Source organism: Brachyistius frenatus, unplaced genomic scaffold (genome assembly GCF_029030835.1).
Source record: "Brachyistius frenatus isolate BFR_SWC_R1_liver_20210118 unplaced genomic scaffold, ASM2903083v1 Contig_2, whole genome shotgun sequence".
Classification (NCBI taxonomy): Eukaryota; Metazoa; Chordata; class Actinopteri; family Embiotocidae; genus Brachyistius; species Brachyistius frenatus.
In genome coordinates this window covers 4,873,713-4,894,125 of record NW_027210601.1, presented here as the reverse complement: position 1 = coordinate 4,894,125, position 20,413 = coordinate 4,873,713, and the positions used below count along the sequence as shown (strand labels likewise).

General features: G+C 40.8%; 1 protein-coding gene across 2 annotated transcripts in view; it reads left to right on the top strand.

Moving 5' to 3' along the window:
- The window catches only part of ctnnal1 (catenin (cadherin-associated protein), alpha-like 1), a 47,867-nt gene that overhangs the window by 24,019 nt on the left and 3,435 nt on the right, over window positions 1–20,413 (top strand). For both annotated transcript variants that reach the window (XM_069695144.1, XM_069695154.1), the window contains 15 exons: window positions 3,413–3,602; window positions 8,392–8,579; window positions 9,425–9,544; window positions 10,926–11,015; window positions 11,265–11,435; window positions 12,394–12,594; window positions 13,991–14,077; window positions 14,363–14,521; window positions 15,122–15,214; window positions 16,557–16,707; window positions 17,810–17,847; window positions 17,933–17,983; window positions 18,331–18,485; window positions 18,841–18,889; window positions 19,464–19,520. In XM_069695144.1, the coding sequence (XP_069551245.1) occupies window positions 3,413–3,602; window positions 8,392–8,579; window positions 9,425–9,544; window positions 10,926–11,015; window positions 11,265–11,435; window positions 12,394–12,594; window positions 13,991–14,077; window positions 14,363–14,521; window positions 15,122–15,214; window positions 16,557–16,707; window positions 17,810–17,847; window positions 17,933–17,983; window positions 18,331–18,485; window positions 18,841–18,889; window positions 19,464–19,520 (1,800 nt within the window). The remainder of the gene's footprint in view (window positions 1–3,412; window positions 3,603–8,391; window positions 8,580–9,424; window positions 9,545–10,925; window positions 11,016–11,264; window positions 11,436–12,393; window positions 12,595–13,990; window positions 14,078–14,362; window positions 14,522–15,121; window positions 15,215–16,556; window positions 16,708–17,809; window positions 17,848–17,932; window positions 17,984–18,330; window positions 18,486–18,840; window positions 18,890–19,463; window positions 19,521–20,413) is intronic.

Here is a 20,413-nt window from a genome sequence, read left to right as displayed (position 1 = left end):
GTAACTCGCAGGGACTTTTTCTAGCTATTTGTCTTTCACAGACCCACCATGTTAAACTTGTTAAACTAATTTTACCAACTTCAGCTGCTGGAGTTTAGAAGAAGTTCTTTCACACAGTAAGATGTGTAGTCAGCAGTCTTTTGATGTCACTTTTGACCCTGCTTTGTTTCCATCCTGTCTATTTCAAACAGTTTTTTTCCCCTCACTTTCCTTCCACTCCTCTCTCTGTAGTCCTCACTGCTCTCGCTCACCGGTTAGCTTCCTCTCTCATGCCCTCACCTCCCTTTGACACTTGTTTCTGGGTTGGGGCCAGCCTCAGTGATAGTGTCACCACTTGCTGGTACAAGCCCTCTGGGAAAACACGCATGCCTTTTTATGCATTCAGACTTGCATGCATGGCCACACCATGCACAGTTGAACATTTCCGACATCAGAAACATACTTTACATCACAAATGCATTAATGTTGTATAACACGAGCTCCACCCAATGTTTAACAACAGTCTGCTCATAATGTAGGCCTGAATCATGTGTCACAGTGACCTAATTTCTTCTGTTAGGCTGCATAATGTCCAGCCAGCCGGCGTCAATGTTTTCTAAAGAGTATCCTACTCTGTGAGGATGAGTCAGTGCAAAACACTGGGCTCGAAGGACGAGAAGCTCGAAGACTGAGATAATAAAGGCAGAGTGATACATTTAGTGACGGACCAGAATAAGGGCTTCATGAGCACTTCAGGGTCATGATCTCGCTACAGAACACTATTCTGTTAGAGAATGGAGAGCAAGAAAGGAAGCAGTTTGACAAGTTACAGCTTCTTTCAGAAAATTGGAGAAATGTGGTGATGCTATTGGAGTGTTAGTGACAGAGGAGGACTTGTAGAAAGAGAACAAGACAGTAACAGTGTAAAGCAAGTTTATTTAAACTATGTTTGTGCTATTGAAGCAACTTCTCATCAGAGCAGCCATTGCAGCTCATCATGTCATACTGATATAAACACACACTGTTACAAATCCAGTCTTTCATTATGCTTTGAAGCACCTTCATTTGGCTAAGGCACATATAGGTCAGAGTAAAAACAGATGTTCTACTTTTATTTGGTGAACTCTTGAGAAGTTTTCCAATACTTTTTGAATTTTAATTACCATTTATTGTGCCAACATTTCAAAGGTACCATACTGCCACGATACATAGTTTGTATGCAGAGCAAATTTTATGAAACACCCTTAGCACTTAAACACGTCAGAATCACTTTTTGCAACTCTGTAATGCTTGAGGAAACTGTCAGAGAGTGATGCATGATGTACACTTTAAATGTGGGACCTGTCTCACAGGATAGCAAGTTTGCTGACTCTGTCTAATTTAGATTCAGAGTAAGGAGGCACTGGTCAGAGGTTTGAAAAAAAAAAAAAAAAAGACTGCCTTAAGTCTGCCTTTGATAGTCACGTATAGGGCTGGATCAGAACCAGATAATAAATAGACACCAGTGTTTTAGTTTGGTTTATGCTAAATGAGGGCAGTTTGCTTGGTGACAAGTTGGCCTCTTTCTTTTTTTTCTGCTATTATATTATATATTATTACCTCAAATATATCTAAACACATCTCAAAGAATTTCTTCAGATTCTTTTGTGGGTAAAAGGCGACAGCCCGGTGTGTTACATTCCTGTGTCAGAATGCTGCTTGTTCAAACAGCCATATGAGCTCGGCGGAGCCAGCATGTGCTCTGAAGCCCACAAAGACTTTACTGTAAAAGATTCCCCACTTAGACCACCTGCAGCTGTGGACCAATTAAAATCACCACCCACCACTTCCTGACCCAAATGGTTTGGCGCACACAGCTCCACTCACAGCCACAATGATAACAGCTGGAGAGAGTGGAAGCAATCAATAAAATAATTGATGGTAATTTGCTCTACCCATTCATAATTGATACCCTCAATTACCACTAAAAGGACCCACCTGAGTTTCATGTGTGTGTTTTTTCTCTGTGCCCAGCAGTGTCATGTATATGTCACACAAAACATGCATGCATGTGCCATCTGTTGTGCTTGGAGTTGCACTTTCACATTTTATGAAATATGGTGTGAGTGATATTGGGCAATGTGTGTGTGTGTGTGTGTGTGTGTGTGTGTGTGTGTGTGTGTGTGTGTGTGTGTGTGTGTGTGTGTGTGTGTGTGTGTGTGTGTGTGTGTGTGTGTGTGTGTGTGTGTGTGTGTGTGTGTGTGTCCGTGTCCCATATTAGACACTCATTGTACGTAAATGTCATGCTGAATTCCAAAATCTCTACCCAGAGCTGAACTAGCAAAAATAGTGCATGATCCATACTCAGAATACTCTCTTATTGAAGATTCTATTCAGATATAATCACAGCATACGTTTTCTGTTGAACAAGATGTTATAATTCTAGTTTGTCAATGTGCAACTTGCAAAATGTCTTCCCATCCGCCTGGTTTAAATGTTCAATATAGGCATAGAGGGGTCAATAGAAAATCATGATTTATTAATCAATTAATCAAAAAAGTCATCAGATTATTCAATACTAAAAATATCTAGTTGGCATCCTGCATTGCTTGTGTATATAGTCAAAGGGAAATGGTTCCCAAACTTCTCAAATCATGTACCCTTATGTATCAAACCAAATTTCCTAAATACCACCTCCCACTGCAGATATTAACAGTTTATTTAATCAAATAAAATTCACAGATTTAACCATGCAGTGATTCAGAAGGGTTGAATAACAACAAGGGTACTGTTTCAAAACAAAAGAATACATTTTTATCTCTTGCTAGAAATAGTGCCACTTGGCAGTCCAGCTGCCGACTCTGACTCTTCTCTAGAGTTTTCACTTGCCTCTTCACTGTTTTTTTTGTTTTTTTAACCTTGTATCCATTTCATTCTGCTTGCTTAAATCAACCACCCAGGAGTCAGAATCAAACTGTGCTAAGCTAATGTTAGCATAATGGTTTGTCACACGATGTCACGACACCCTCTGTGTCTAAACACTGGCAAATTTTGTTTCTGCAGTATTTCAATAAAAACAGCACATTTCTACACCATTATAATATGATGTGCAATTGTATTAACTTGTCTGTAGTAACATTAAATTAACTGAAAATTCTTTTGACTGGGACCATTTGGCTTCAGGATGGCTCTTGTGTGTACCACCAGTTGTACACAAACCACAGTCTGGGAATTGTTAGTCTCGGGCATTCTTGACCTCTTTTTGGGGGAAATACTTACAGACCACTACTACAGAAATTGCAGTGAATTGTGCTATTTATTCATTCATTCAACAGGTGGGCAATTTTTACATTGAGAAACCATTCTATGGGGCCCCTCAAGAGTTACACTGAATCTGTTTTCTGACAAAAAATGTGCTGCTTTCCCTTTTTCCCTTCTCCACACTCTTCTGCAGATCACCACTCTAATCAACCACAAAGACAAGCCAAAGAAGTCTGAACACACCCTGGCAGCCATACACAGGGTGGGACAGGCAGTGAGCGTGGCAGTGGGACGTTTTGTTGCCGTCGGGGAGGCCATTGCCACAGAGAACCAAGAGCTGAAGGATGAGATGGGGCAAGCCTGCTTTGAGGCGCGCAGAGCAGGTAGGCATCTTTTGACAGGACGTCATTAGTATTTGACATTTTGCTGAATTGCTGCACTTAAACTTAACACTGTCAAGTGTTTCTCTTTTGTAGGGATCAGGGGTGGCACTTACTTCTCTGTGTTGAAAAACTATGTGAGGGTCCTTCATCCTAAAGGCGTCTTTATAGTGGATACTGTTTCTTCCTGTCTTGGTCCTGGCTTAATGATGTTGAGGGTGTACTGAGCTGGTCAGCCAATAAGCTGTTGGCTCATTAGTGTTTTGTTAAGACAAACTGTGACAGATTGATAAAGCATCAAGTGTCACCTTCAGGCTTCACAGTGTTATCAAATTTGAGCACATTTCAATTAGTCGGGACAGCCTAGCTATCAAACAGTATTACACCAGAGGACCTCCAGAGTGCTCTAAAGACATTGTTGTTATTAAATTGGAAATAAAGGCTGAAAAAAGTGCTGCTGTGCCCAATAGTGCAGTGTGGAGGTAGGGAATAAATGTCTCTGTTTGGGCTTGGAAAGCACTGTTAGAGGGCTATTGGGAACTTTATGCATCAGGCTGTTGGTGAGATTGAAGAAGTTGTAATTGTCTAGATATTCACGGCCTCATAGATTGCTTCTTTGTTGTGAAGATCAATTTTCTCAATAAGTCAGTACCCCTAATTTTTTTTTTTGCAGGGTCTGGAGTGGCCAGTTGGCTGGGCCTTTCTGTCCGAGGCTACATTTCTGCCTTTTCCTACATGTTGCATACTAGGTGGCAGACCTGACTTGCCCCGGATTTGGTTATAACGGTGCCTGATATGAGCTATTACATATTCTAGTAAAATATGATGAATAAAATTAATATTGAGATTAACCAAGGAGACTAGTAAATTTCAGATTGTATCAATGAAATGCTCCCACTGAATCTAATAAAACACTGATGACTCAAAACGTTAAAAAAAAATGACAAACCTCAGATCGTTGATCATCATTGATGAATCTCTCAGAGAAGATTACATTGTATTTAAACAGCAGGAAAATCCTTACAATGTCTGGTACAACGAGGTGCATGTAATTCTCAGTGGGCTCGCAGAACTCATCATGATACCTGTCATGATACCTGCATATCAACTCTGGACAACAGAAAGGGGTAGAGCGTCTGTTTTAAACTTAATTAATCACTGAACATAAAAATAATCAGCTTGAGTCTCTTACCATCTTGTCATTATTAGACCATTGACCCAGTATTTTTTGTCAGTGTCTATCGCTTTGGGTTTATTGTGTTGCCAATATCCACTGCTCTGCAACATGTGCTGTAATTCCATGTGGTCATTTGTTGAGGGAGAGATTTTGAGCACTTGTTTTGATCTATCTGATGTCCCGATTGAAAATACAGCAGAATCATTGTCATTAAAAAAAAAAAATAGAGGCTTGAATGGACAGTAATAAAATAAAAAAGTAATAAGATTACAATCGTATTACTTTTAATTGTGCAGTGGTGATGGTTTTGTCAGAAATTACTTTTTTGTCTCTACACTTTCTCGCAATGATTTACCGTTAAGATGCTGTATAAGATTACACACTCAAGACACATTTCAACCCTGTATCTTCCTGTTAGTCCAAACCACCTTTTGTTTCGGTAGTCACCACCACAGGCTTGGTGTAACTTTTCCTCACATCTGCATACTCAGCTCTTATCAGACAAACAAGGACCTCATTTAGCCTTCTGCAGAGCACACCGGAAACAATATCACACTGGATAAGAATTTAGACACAACACCGTGATAATAGGTTTATGCTGGGGGGGGGGAACCAGCTTGTGTAGCAAAGCGTTTAATCCCCACACAGCGCTGGTTCGTAAAGACGACTAAAACTCAGACAAAGAGAGTGCTGGTGGGAGAAGAGTAGACTGATGAGAAAATGTGCGTGTGAATCTGTGTCGCATAGGTGACACCAAGTAAAGAATATGTGTGAGTTTATGTGTGCGTGCATGTACAAATGTGTGTTGCCCACTGTGACTAATACATTGCAACTCTCACTTTCCTCTTAGGGAGGTGTTTTCACAGTTTTCCCTCGCACTTTTCCTGACAGACGCAGCACAATTGTTCCCTGATTAAAAAAAACTTTGTGTCCGGTCTCGTCATGGCCCGTTCTTATAAAATGATGGAGACATCTTGAGGGATGGAAAATATTTTTTCAGTCTGCAGGAGAGAGAAGGGCTAGTTAGTAAAGGATTGACATTTCTCTCACACCTAGCCACAGGGAGAGTTTAATCAGACAGGCTTCAGCCTTGTGTGCTATAATGAATGAAATAAAAGCAGGCTGAAAGCACTAGTTTAATTAGATCCTACCCATCATCGGAGCAATGGAGAGATCCAATGAGGCAGGTCAGTGAAGGCAATCTGTGTTGGATCTCTGTCTCTGTCTGTTTCACTCAGTTTCTCAGTGTCATTCTTACATTCACATAGTTTCTATCTCACTTTCTCTATCTGCCTCAGAGTTAAAAGATGTCAAATATTTTAGTAAGGATCAAGATAAATTCATAGCAGATGCTAGAGATGCAAAATATGGAATTTTGAAGCTGATCTATGCACATATTTTTCCACCTATTTGCAGAAAACATTACGTCACTCCCTACTTCAAATGAAGTTATGTGAAACATGACATTCTTTTTCATGTAATATTTCTTGTCATACTAAACTGTACATTGATCCTGAGACAACCATTACAAATAGCAACTTTGCTATCCCTTTTTTCGCACTTTAAAAAACATCCAGACCACCGACATTGTTGAGCCCTCTTTCATGCTTGATGCAGGACACATGATGATGTCACCCTCACGGCAGGGATATGATGACGAACATTTGGTTAAGCACTGAACATTTAGGCATAATTTAAGTGTCATTTTTGCCTCTAAGCAGTGCACCAACTCATCAAGGACTGGCATTTTTTATTTTTTTACCCATGAAGATTATAATTGACAATTGACACAGAAAGAAGTCTACAGCCATGTTGACAGCTTTGTGAGGCTGTGCTGAGGCACAATGGTGCTTTGGGCTAATGTGCACGTGTTGCTGGGATAAATGTTCACTATCTTTAACGTTGTTGCTATGCTGATTGCTATGCTGAGGGCTATAAACTGGAGTATTGAACAATTTTAAATAATGAACTGATCATTTTTATCCCTCATTGCCTCCTCCAACCTGATTGCCATCCATAAAGCCAGGCAACATACACTACCAACACATCACGGATTAGCCTTTCAAGTTTTCACTTATGAATAATAAATCGATCAGAATTTTTTTTTTAATTCAGAAGACCTATATGCTTGAGTCATATACAGTAAAACAGTTTCTTACACTAAAATATAAACTCCAGGATTAAGGGGCCAGTGTTGAAGCTTGGTTTTACATTTAAGATTATGAAAAGTAATTTTCCATAGAATTTAAATTCTAGGAATGGAGAGGACAGGGTTAGCTCAGGCCTCTGCTTTTCACCCTGGTAGCGTCATGGGGCTTGTACAGCATTCTTTGTGAGTCAGGCCTCAATGTTTTAACTGGTTAGAAGGGCTGGCACTGGAAAACAGCCTGTCAGATGCAATCAGTTCGTCAGTGCTGCTTCTTCTAAAGGACCAGCCAAACCAAATAGACAGCCAAGCTGCATGACCTGATAGCAACCTATCGTCCCTTCCCTCTCCTTTCCATTTCCCTCCTCATCTCTGTATTTAACTCTGGACATTTTCCTCCTGATAGAAGGTATTTTGGTTATAGGTTTTCAGTTTAAAAAAAACCCAACTAGTATTCTTTTCCTATTGTGGGGAATATAATCAAATTGGAAAGAGTAAAAAAAGGAAACAAGGAAACCACCGAATTACTAATTCATTGGCATACTTGTAGGAAGACGTCCAGGAGGATTTGTATTCCCAGAGATGAGGAGTGGTAGATTGGAAGACCTCACTAAATTGTGTTTGCCTGGCCATGTTTTGTAGCCCTCAAAATGGCTCACTACAGAGACCATGCCAGTTGAGTTTGGAACAGGTTGGCATAGCTGTCGTACCTCTGTGCTGTATATAGTACTATTGGGTTTCATACTGTCAGGGACAATATGTACTCCCAAGGTAGAGAGTGGTACATTGGAAGAACATATCGGAGTACTGTCTGAACTAACTAAGAGGGCATTTAAGAAATTGGTCACTGACTGCACATCCTTCTATTTCCTGTCTCCTCTCTGGGTCCAGATCTCGGTGACAGCAGGCAAAACACAGTGGCCTTAGAGGTGTTTCTGCCCAGCCACATCCTGCAGCTCTTTCTGCACAGGTCCCAAGGCACTGCCTGGCTAGATGGGATATGTAAACCCTCCAGCATGTTCTGAGTCTGCCTACAACTACTTTTTGATCGACAGTTGGCCAGAAAGTCTTCAAGGCCAACCATGTCCGTTTCTGTGGTCGATCCAAACTGAGCTTTTGCTTCCACAGGCACTGCAGTCCAGCCGACTCGCTGAAATCACTTCTGCAGCCTGACCTTCCCTAATCTGATTCTCAGTTTTTATAATAGAGTTTGGAGTCTGAAAAACTCACTGCTGGATTCAGCCCCACTGATACTGGACTTTTTATTTCTTTTCTTTGCAAAACATTTAGAATAACTTTAACATGTTGATAAGGATTCCTTAAATTAACTTAAAAAACTGTGAGCATTATGTATATTGAGCAGATTTCACTGTTGGCAGACACCTAAAATTTAGGTATCAGGAATGGTTTCGGGAGAAAGAACAACAAACTGGTACACCAAAAAAAAAACCTTCTCTCTGATCTCCCAGGTGATGCCATAGCCCAACTGACAGACGTGGGATCAGCCATGCCATCCCAGTCAGACGGACGTGTCACAGTGTTCAGCGATAGGACAGGGATGGTGAAGGCTGCCCGCTTGCTCCTCTCCTCCGTCACTAAAGTCCTTGTCCTGGCTGACCGCATCGTCATCAAACAGATAATCACATCACGCAACAAGGTGAGACACTCACATGTGAAATGGCACTTCCTTGAACCAGTCAGTTTGCTTTCGCAAGCATACTGGCCCACACAAATATACACACACACACAAGCAAACTCCATCCTGACTCCTGTATTTTCTGATAGATAAGCGCTGGCTCTCTGAAGGAGTACTGTGGAGGTAATTGAAGGGAAGCAGCACATTCAGTGGCTGCAACAAAAAAAAAAGCCAGAGCCTGAGTCTGTCTCTCTCTATCGTACCTGGCTATGCTCTTGGCCAGACAGTGTAGCTGTAGAGGGAGCCAAGAATGGAAACAGGGGGCCTAATCATGACTGGTTAGCCTTGTTTGGACAGACAGTCGACAGCCCCCTGTTCTCCATTACTGGCAAATGCAATTACATCTCTTCCTCCTCTTTGTACAGCATGGATAAGAGCTGCTGCGTTAGTGCTGCCAGCTAGCATACTCTCAGCAGCTAAATGAGCCGCTACATCGACGGCTATTAACTGAAATGCAGGATAGGAGCTTTTAAATCTGAGGGTTTTATGTAGGATGTCACTGATATAATGATATCCCACTGAACCGGCAATGCTACAAAAGGAAGTACTGGAATAACAAAAGTAAGAAGTCTAAATGAAACATGCTACACACCACTAATCTAGTAACTTTCATTCCAATTTCTGTTGCGAGGTAAGGATTGGGACATGATATATAATGTCCTCTGCTTTTCTTTTTTTTTTAATCATTTCTGTCTATGCCCGGCAGCATCAGAAATACACTGTTGCAGTACGGAGGGACTGGAAGATCACAAAACATACTATGTGGCCATTCATCATACTTCTCTGATGCTTTCACTCTTCGTCAGGTTCTGGTAACCCTCGACCATCTGGAACGAGTCAGCACCTTCCAGGAATTTGTTCAGATTTTCAGCCAGTTTGGCAACGAGATGGTGGAGTTTGCTCACCTCACAGGAGACAGACAGAACGTGAGTAGCATGTGCAGAAACACTCTCAAAGAAATCTTACATTCAATGAAAACTCAGCAAGTGTACAGTTTATCATGTGGTGTAAGAGCGTGCAGTAATTAGTCCCTTCATTGCTGCAACACTGGAAAACATTTTGTTCATTCATGTAGCTACAATCTTGCAAACAGTAATTTTGTAAACATGATATTCTGAATGTGAACGCATGGGGTGAAATTCGACTTTGATACCTGCTGCACCTAGGGCTATGATTGCGCAGGCAAACTCAGAACAAATCAATAATTCAAGCCTCAAATATTTACACTTCCCAAAAGATCAAACAATTACAAAGTAACAAGGCATCCGCAAGGCTTCCTTTGTTTCTGCAAAGTTTCATTATTTCTTTCGGTATCTGTTCTTTTTACCAACACATGTTTCAGTCCATAAAAGAAATGCACCGGTCAGTTATGAATCATATACCTCGGAGACTCTTCACATCACGATTCATTGTCGATGTGGACTACCCTATGCTTACAGCAGTCCATTCTCTCTGCAGTATATCAGCTATACTGTTGCAAATTTGCAAAACAAAACTTTTGCTCAAAGCTTAAAAAAAAAAAAAATCCAACTTAGGGGTTCTAACTTTGTGCTGTCAAAGGCTGCTAATCCTACTTTGATGCATACATTCAGCCTCGGCTGCTAAAGCGCTTTGCCTGCAGAAGTTGATGGAAAGTGCAACGGCTGCGGTATCTAGACAGGGAGGGAGGATCGACCATCCCTCTCTCTGAATATCATTGGGACTCGTGTTTTGACACACACATCACGTCTTTCACCAACCCTCCTGCTAAAGCTCGCTCTCCTCATTTGCCTCCCTGTTTTCTTTATCATATTTTTTTTTTTTTTTTTGTATTCACTCCCACTCATGCACTCCCATGCACAAGCGCACATCGCTTTAGAAATTCTGCCATCTTCATCTATTGAAGCCAGGCGAGCACAGAGGCAAAAATAATGACAGATAATCACATCGTCTTTGTAATCTATGGCGAAGTGCCCAAAGATGAGTTGATTCAGCTGCCTTTTCTAAATCCTGTATCTACATAATTCAAGCAGTCTATTTCGGCGTGAAATACATGGAGAGGGTGCAGCAGGTTATACATAGCCTATCTTCTTTTCTATTCTGGTAGCATCTCTTTTTGGTAGATGACAGTCAACCTATGAAGTTTCATGTGTGTAAACTTGGACAGGAGTCCGTGTTATATTTGGGTGTCCCTTCATACCAGCATGAAAGAGATTTGTTGAATACTTTTGATGCTCCATGTCCCTCGGACACCCTGAGAGTTCTCAAAAGTTGTAAGTTAAGTAAAGCAACCCAATGCCATCTGGTATGTTTGAATGTGTGATGCAGGACTTGAAGGATGAGAAGAAGAAAGCGCGGATGGCAGCAGCCAGAGCAGTGCTTGAGAAATGCACCATGATGCTCCTCACAGCCTCCAAGGTAAACTGCTAGTGCATCAATGCTGGACCTCCGGGCAAGTTTATGGATTATGTCCACCTTCACGATTTAAGGCCTTCTCAGGTTTCTTTGATTTCAAATTTTCTGTCATGCTTTGATTAACGGCAATACTCAAAGTCACATGATCATAATGGTAATAACTGTGGTTGAAAAACATAAGAACAGATAGAAGTTGAAAAAGAGTACACGATGGTAAGAGCTTTTCCATTTCACATCAAATTCCTCCCAAAGACTTGCCTGAGGCACCCAGATTGTGACTCGGCACGCATCAACAAAGACGCCGTGTTCCACCGGATGCGCTGTGCCCTGGAACAGGTCATCGAGATTGTCACTGAGGCGCGGAGCTGCGGGGAGAACAAGATCCTCCCTGCCGGCATCTACATCGGCATCAAGGATTTCAAGGTAGGTTCAGGAATCAGAGTCGCTATATATCATAGTAAAAGCTTCAGTTTAGTAATGCTTGTCTGACACGTGCTGCCCCTTGAGGTTAAGTAATGATCCTCTTGTGTGAGGCATTATGCTGAACACATTTCCTTAAACTGTCTAAAACCACTGTAGCTCAGCCCTCTCAACAGTAACACAGTCTCACTAAGAAATACTATTGTTTCAATCAAAAATCCTCAGATCATGTTCTAGTTACGTGTAAGTGCTGATCTGTGGTGGCAGAACTATCATTTTTGCATTCCCTGTGTTTGTTGTGGCTTCAAATGTGACTCAGACAATCAACATGAAGAGGCAGACCTAATCACTCATTTTGTAATTTGGTTAATACGGTTATGTGAATCACCGTTAAACCTACGTCACTCTCACAAATCTTCCTTCCCCTCCCTGTGTGCTGGCAGATGAAAGAAACTAACACTTTTAAAAAAATTGTGAGGGGGTCTTTTCTATTTGACAGAGAAGAAGAAGAAAGCCCTGGAATGAGAGGACTGAAGATGGTTACAGTCTTTAATAAATGGTTCAGCAGCTTTTATTGACTAAAAGCTTACATAAACTGGTCATCTTACTATGCATTACTTCTCCTAAAAAAAAAAAAATTTGTTGAAAAAAAGAAGGATAAGGTGGAAAAATGTATCAGCTTTTATGTTTGTCGACTTAAGATGCTGTTTGCAGAATTTATTTTGCAGCTTTGACTAAAACTATCTCCCATAATTATTGTGATTTAATGATGAGGTAAAGTGCATGATGATAATAAGTAAATCATGTTTTTGTTTTTTTCCTCCAAGATATTGGTTAGCAAAACCATTATCGTAAAATGTATTATTCTGCTTCCCTACCTCAATCTCTCCTCCCTTCATCTACCCTTCAAATTCTCCTTCAACTCCCAAACCCCTTCCTACTTCTCTCCCCTCTCCTGCAGTCCAGTGTGGAGTGCCTGCGGGAGAACCTGCACTCCTTGTCACCGCAGAGCGTGGCGGGCCAGCTGGAGGCCCTGGTCGAGTGGACAGAGGACTTTACTGATTCGGCCTACACCAGCCACGAGCAACGCCAGGCCATCCTAGGTCTGTGCCAGCTGGCGCGCCAGGACACCCAGCAGCTGGTGCACTCCTGGGTTGAGGCGGTATGTTGGCACAAGCAGGCAGGCTCGCACAGATGCACATCTAACTAGAGGAATATTCAGAAGAAAAAAAAACATATGCTACCATATCAAGAATATGCAGTTTCTCATCTGTAAGACACGGATAATTATTAGTGTGATAAAAGGATGCAAAACAAATTAATTCAAGCAAAGAAGAGGAGGTTTGGCGTGGGTTACTATTGTTAGTGAAAGAATTGATTGGGAGTTGGTACTGTTACAAACAAAATGTAATGAATTAGATTAGTTGGTCAACAGAACATTAATCAGCAACTAGTTTGACAAATAATTAATTGTTCAATCATGTGACAGTTCGCTGTTTTTCCTTTCTCATATTCAACAATAAATTGAATATATAAAGGTTTTAGTGTGTTTGTCAGACCTGATAAATTGTAATGGATAATTTTTCACTCATAATTTAACATTTAATAGACAAATTAGTAATTCATTAATCCAGAGAGCCATCTGCAGATGAATCAATAAAGAAAATATCTGTACCATCAGCCCTTTTATGTATTTTTCAGGTGGGAACGCTCTTGTGTGTGTCTGCGTAGCATGCAGACTGAGTTCAACACAGCATGCTACACAGACAGAAACTCTTACAGACAGACCCACACACATTAAGACTAGACCCCCCGGCCCTTCACTTACTCATTCACCATGCCTCCTCACTTTCTTTCTACACATCTCTCCTGGAACAACAGAGCATAATAACCCGCCTGAATAATAGTTTTTACCCAGGCTCATTCAGCTGAGAGAGAAACATCACAGTGTTCCTCGCCATTCAGCAGAGTCTCCTTAGCCTTCAGAATTGATGGACTTATAAAACACAACTCATTATGTTGCAGTTTCTCATTGTAAACTTTTCTGAGGGGCTGCAGCTGTATAATTGCACTGTAGTCCCTCATCTAGCGCTTGCAATTGAAGGTCATGCGGTGACTTGAAAAGACCAGAATGCTGCAATGTTTTGAAATTGGAGAGGAAGCTTCTAAGTTTTCAAATATTCTTGGGTGTTCTGGCCGGTTCAGTACGTGCTCCTGATTGTTTTTGTGGCAAGTTAAGCAGAACACTTATTTGTTTTAGCTGCATTTTTATTCCAACTAGTCTAAAATTTGGGAAATTGTGGTGCAATATTTAAATAACATAATTGGTTTAAATTATTTTATTTTGATTGCTTAAGATTATGTGTTGAAATGCCTTACTCGCTTTGTATTTTCAGAACAGTATAGGTTACAACTATAAGGCACTGAGTTCAATTTTCATTCCAGTCTTTTTCCAATGCCTCGTCATACTCTCCCAGATAACCAAGTAGGTTTTTGTGCGTGGGCCTGCAAAACCAGATCATGTTTTATTCTCCATTTCCTCTCTCTCATCGGAGCAGCAGTCTGTCCATGCCAAAGAGGCCACAGAGGACATGGAGGTGGCCATCTTGAAAACGTGCCAGAGCGTCAATGACCTCAGACGTGAGGTGAGTAGCACTCTCTCTGACCACTGAATAGACACAAATGGAGTTTCTCTCACTAGCTTTTCTGTCTCTGTTGCTGGTTTCCTCACTTTTCATTTTTCACATCACTTGAGCTTACCTGCTGCTGCTGCTGCTGTCTGTGATCTCATTGTGTCATCTCTGCTCTTTTTTTTTTCTCTGCCTCTTCAAAATGCACACTAATTCATGCCTCAACTTTCTTTCTCATGTGATTTCTCCAACCTGCCTTCTCTTCTTATTTTGCTGTTTAATCTTTGCTTCCTCTGTCAGCTCCATAAAGTGGCAATGGGCCGAGCCTCAGACTTGCTGAAAGTTCACGGGGAGCAGTTGCCTCTGCAGGCTCTTAAAGCTGCAGGTGCTGAGGGAAACCTGGAAGCAGTGGCGCAATATTCGCGTACGCTCACGGAGCAGAAGGAGCAGCTGGTGGAGGTAGGTGGGGTCAGCGAGGCCAGGAGAAGGTACAATTTGTTGGAAAGTTTATGTCTTATTAATTTACTGATATCAGAATTTTCTATCAGTCTGGGTTCCTAAAAAATACTGTCTTAGGGTCAAAAGTGGGTCCGCCATTAGTTATGAAGCTGTTGAAAACATATGAAATTTGCACCAAGCATTTATTTATGCAAAACATCCCATACCACTTGAGATGAATGAAAATGCAGAGTGCATTTTTAATCCTCAACCAAATCATGTCATTTTGTTTTGCAAAGATTAAGCAGAAATATTCAGGCTGTGTATTATCTTGGCTAGTGACCCTAGCGGCAGTTATAGTTTGGAAAGAAATATTGCATGAGAATAAAGTTATTCTTTTCGTAAATATATAATTAATTACCAAAATATTAAAAAAAACTATTTTACTATGAAGCTTTTTCCATAAACTTTTGATTATAATATTGTATTTTTTGTTATTGAGGCTCAAATTAATACCATTAGCTCATATATAGCTACATTCAGTAATTTCCTGATGTATATTTCGTGAATCTCAGAAGCACTCATGAGTCAAACTCATTTTCCATCCATGTTTCACTCCAGACGTGTCGCCTGTTGTGCCATGTGTCGGGGACAGAGCCATTAGAGATTACCTGTATACACGCTGAGGAGACCTTCCATGTTATTGGTCCACAGGTAACATAAACTGTCTAAACATGATCTGTTAAGATTGTTGTTTTTAAAGTAGTAGCAATCCGAACCTGACCGACCATAGGTATTTTTTAGGCTGAAATTGATACTGGGAAGTAAAACAAATTTAATATCTCAATTGAAATGGTTATCATTTAACACTTGGGACACAGGCAATAAACTTTATTGTCCAAAATGACATCAATGCTTTGAAACAGTGAACTTCTCTGTGAATGAAATCATCATTAATATGTTGTAAATGTATATTTAAAAACAAAAAAAAACCTAATAGAACAATTTCTAATGTACTCCAAGCATCTTTTTTCTGCATTATGTTCTGTAAAAAAAGTTTTCATGTTGGAAAACATATGACACTGGTATATCTGTGACAGCCAATATCGGCCAATAAAATCGGCCAACCGATAAATTGGTCAGGCTCGAGCATTAATGTCATGCCCCATTGACTTGAGGTGGACTTTAATTCAAATTTAGACCCATTATTTCCATTCAACTCTTTTATTGTGTGTCAACAAAGTCACACTGGTCTCACCAGTCTCAAACTGGGAGTAAAATCAAACATGGGTAATATTCTACTTGGATCCAGAGGGGAGGGAAAATAGACGATTTACTTCCCATCCACCTTCTACACCTGCCGTCCCTTCAAAATGGCTGAGAACATGCTGTCCACCTAGTCCTCCATCCCAGATCTAATTATGTTTGCTCTTGGAAACCATCCATGCCAGTAATTATCCTGCAATGTAGAATGTTCCCGTCCTGCGGCGCTAATGTCAGGCCCCGCATGACTCTGCAGTAATGACTCTGCTCCTAAGTTCAAAGGTCATCCAATCAATAACAAGGCAGAGCAGGGCGGTGGTGGTGATATCTCTCTGTGTCTGCCCAAAGTAATGCTGGGGTGGCCCAGAGGGTAATTGGCTATTAAATACTACACTGCATGCGATGGTGTGTGCTTGCTTGTGTGTGTTTTAAATTTATATTTTTGAAAATTATTCTTCAGTTGAGTCCAGGGACCAGAATTGTTGCATAAGTGTTACATATGTTTCAAACATATTGCTAGCTTGTGCTTGTAAACACATGGTAAGTTAGTCACAGGAGATATGCTGAGCTTTACTTATCAACCTGAATCACTTTATTTTCACAAGGTTGATGCTGAAGGCTGTCAGCTACATACATTTAAACTAAATTCATAAACAGTTACATCAACAGCAGCATCTGATTAAATTGAAAATAACCACACCATTTACATTTCTTTGTCTTTTACTTGCATAACGTCTCTCCATGGTAACAGACACATTTTATTATTCCTTTTCTTCCTGTCAAAATTGTCTAGATTATCTCAGCAGCCCAGACGTTGGCCCTCCACCCATCCAGTAAGATTGCTAAGGAGAACCTGGAAGTGTTCTGCGAGGCCTGGGAGTCCCAGCTCTGTGACATGGCTCTGCTGCTGAGGGAGATCAATGACGTCTTTGAAGGCAGGCGAGGTGTGTTTCACTTCACTTAATGGACACATGTGCACATTCGGACAGTCAGCACACACACAATAAACCAGAAAATCTCTCAGAAATGAGGTGAGAAGTCAATACAAATGTGCCGTCTATGGTTCTTCATCGCCTGAAAGATTCAAAGCCTCTAATAATACCTTGATGAATCATTGTGTCCCAGAACATTTCAGTGGCATTAATAAAAGTGAAAGTAGCAAAGCAAGCAGCATGAACATTTATTTTAGAAATTAATCATCAGGAGCCGTGGGAAGTATTTTAATAACGTCAATGTCATTGAACACCCATGTACACTCATGTACCACATACTCATTCCTCCTCTGTAGTATTCTCACTATTCATTATTGTGCCAGCAACCTGAAGTGTCCAAGTCATGGACAGCCATTCTTTACAAGCTCAAATGTTTAAATAGTCATTGACAGAGTCATAAAATACATGTTGATAGTCAGGTACTGTGTGTTTGTCCATGTGCACATAGATGCATGTTTGTACCAGGGAGAGTTGGATTTAAGTGCCATCAACCCTGTGTTTTCACGCATTGCACATCTGGCTTAGTTCCAAGATGTGGTTGGTTGCCCTCAAGAATGTGACTTTGACCTAAAATGCAGTAAATATTTGAAAGTGTAGCTCAGTGGGTGAAAAGATCCCATCCATCACACTCTATATTCCCATGAAGCCATAATGCTGTTAAAATGTCAATAGGACACTGCGGAGAGATTTCCCTGTTTGTTTTTTCTCCTAATCGTCCCCCATGAACATGTCAGTAGAGTTTATCGTAACTTGAAATCAACCATGCTGTTTATATTTATGGTGCAAGATTAAAAAATGTACCAGAGGTGGGCAGTGAATAAAGCAAAACAATTCCCTTACTATACTTACTCAATAACCGTAACTGCCACCCTACTTGGTTGAAAAAGTGTGGATATCTGCAGGATCATTCAAAGGAAAATAACAGAAGGGTTTTCTCTAAAATATTTATTTCAAATTAAAACATTAAGCACATGATAATACTGTTTTGTTTTGTTTTTTTGTTTTTTTACTTTGACCCTATGTTCAGATAATCACAATATCTCTCTCCTCCTAGGAGACAAAAGACCGTATTTGTCACTTCCTAGACCCGGGGTGAGTATCACACCATCCATCCTCATAAATGTTGCAATGATACAATGGTTTGTCTGATGAATGCCACTCTCTTTTCTCCCTGTAGAAACACTCAGCTAACTTGAAGACTGCCAAGGCTGTCAAGTTGGATGCAGAGGTAGCATACAGCACAAACTCCTCCAGTTTTCAGCACAATACATCATGTCACATGTAGAACCTTGCTTTGGCAGCAGTATATTCATCTCCAGGAAGCATGGTGTCACTCTCTTAAAGAATTGCTGTTGTTCGTATGGTGATATGTTGCATTTTTTTGCTGGCCAGCAGTTTTTCACATGCTGTACCATCACATGAGGCAGGATTATGCTGATTATAGGTATTCCAAGTGTGCAAACAAATTAAAAGAACCCAGTTTGCTAATATACTTTCTTTTTTTTTTAAATAACATATATTATACTACAGTCTTTCCTGTATAGAAATACTTTGCTCTTCTCTCTGTGCTGGCAGGAGCAGACAAGCATAGCCAAGCTGGGCCTGGAGCTCCGTCTTCTGTCGTCAGACGTGGACACAGAGGTGGAAAAATGGGAGGAGCAGGAACACGACATCGCCCGGCAGAGCCAGAGCCTCACCAGTATGGCCTACAACATGTACCTGTTCACCAGGTAGCCTACCGGTACCACACGCTACACAGACACGCGCATGATTTCATTTCTGCAGCTTGCTAAACTATTGCATTCATTTCAAAACTCAACACTGCAAAGCCTCTTAAACATCCACATGAATCTCTTTAGAGGCTTAGTGTTAATGAGATTCTCGAGCCTCCAGCTATTTACCAGGCGGAGTTTGAGGGACTGACAAAATTGACATGACTATGACTCATTCTGACAATAAAATCGTTACGCCTCATCTAATCATTTGTTGATTTCCGTGGATGCGTTTTGTGTTTGTGTTTTGTCCATCTTTGTAACCCATGTTTCTCTTGAATATTTACTGTGTTTTCCATATCGATTCTCCAAGAGGGGAGGGACTGCTGAAAACAACACTGGACCTTTTTCATCAAGCTGAGGTATGAGTGTCCATATCTGCTAATCTCTCCCCCTCTCCACCCATTCTTCTATTTTTCCTTCCATTTTATTGAGGTTGTAAATGAATGCATCTGCTGTTTCATTACAAAGACATACTGAGGCTGGGAGATCAATAGGTCAGAAAATACAAGCATCCCGTCAGATTTGATGGGTCATGACAAGGACTTATCAGTGTCGTGGAAATATATAGTGTGGTCTTAGTCATGTCGGACACGTGGGTTGTCATGAGGTTGCATGGAGGGGTGCGTCATTTTAAAATGGGATCATTGCCACTAATGTACAGTAATTTGTAGAATTAGGGCCCAAAATGTCAAAAGGATTTATTCAATTGAGGATGAGCAGGGGAGATCAGAGAGGAAGAGTATCGAGAGGGGAAAGAGACAGTAAGGAATACTGATAAGAAGAGTGGGGAAAAACTAAACTCGTAGTATTTACCGACTGTGCTATTTTCCTTTTAAAGCACTTCCTTGTGAACGTGAAAATCACAAGTAAATATGTAAAATCACAAGTAAATATGTTAATATAAATTTGGTCTTTTGTGACTTTGTCTTGAAGGTTCTCTCTGAAGAAGGACTTCAGCTGTGCTCATCTCTCCGCACTTTTTCAACTAAGGTATGTGCTCTTGCATTAAATGTCTCTCTTGAACACATACTCAAGCAGTTTAAGGCTGAATGCCATTGCAGTGCATGCACGTAATACAATTACAAAATATTTGTGCACATTACCCACCTGAAAAGAAAATCAAATGCATATTATATCAAACTTATACGACTTTTTGTATGATAGGCAATAAAATGAATACAGTTGAATCTAAATCAAGAAATATTTGATACACAGTATTAACTTGCTTTTCTATTAGAATTTGGTTGACTGCAGTATAGTGATTTGATTTTGATTTGATTTTATACACTTTATTAATCCCCGAGGGGAAATTTCTTCACTACAGCAGGTAAATATGGAAAGATGGAAAGATGGAAATCTGTGTGGAAATATCAGAAAAGATAAAGCCAGAGACACAAAACTGTTCAAACTCTTTTTTAATAAGGATGAGCTGCTAACCCACTCAGTATGTAGACACACATACACATACACACGGGCACCTGTGCCCGCATCCAAGTTATGCCTCTCACACCAATATACACCCGTATCACCCATTCAGGCATGCCACGGTTGCCTTATAAATTACACAGCAAGAGCAGGAAATTAAGGCTGTCACACACTTGCACCATCCTCTTTTTTCCTCTCCAACTTGAGATCCAATAAACAAACGTGGCCTCAGTAGCTTCCTTCCTCTTGCCCTCCACCAATTTCTTCCCCAGGTACTCCAAATTTAATTAAACGGCTCCTTTTGACAGCCTTTAACGACTGCCATTTGTCACTGCTTTGTGTATGTGGGTGTGTGTTTGTGCACACATGCATGTGTAGAGGGGATGGGGGTGGGGTCGTGGTGGTGGTGGTGGAGGGGAAGAGGGAGAGGGGGGGCAGCTCTTCAACTTGGCTCATGC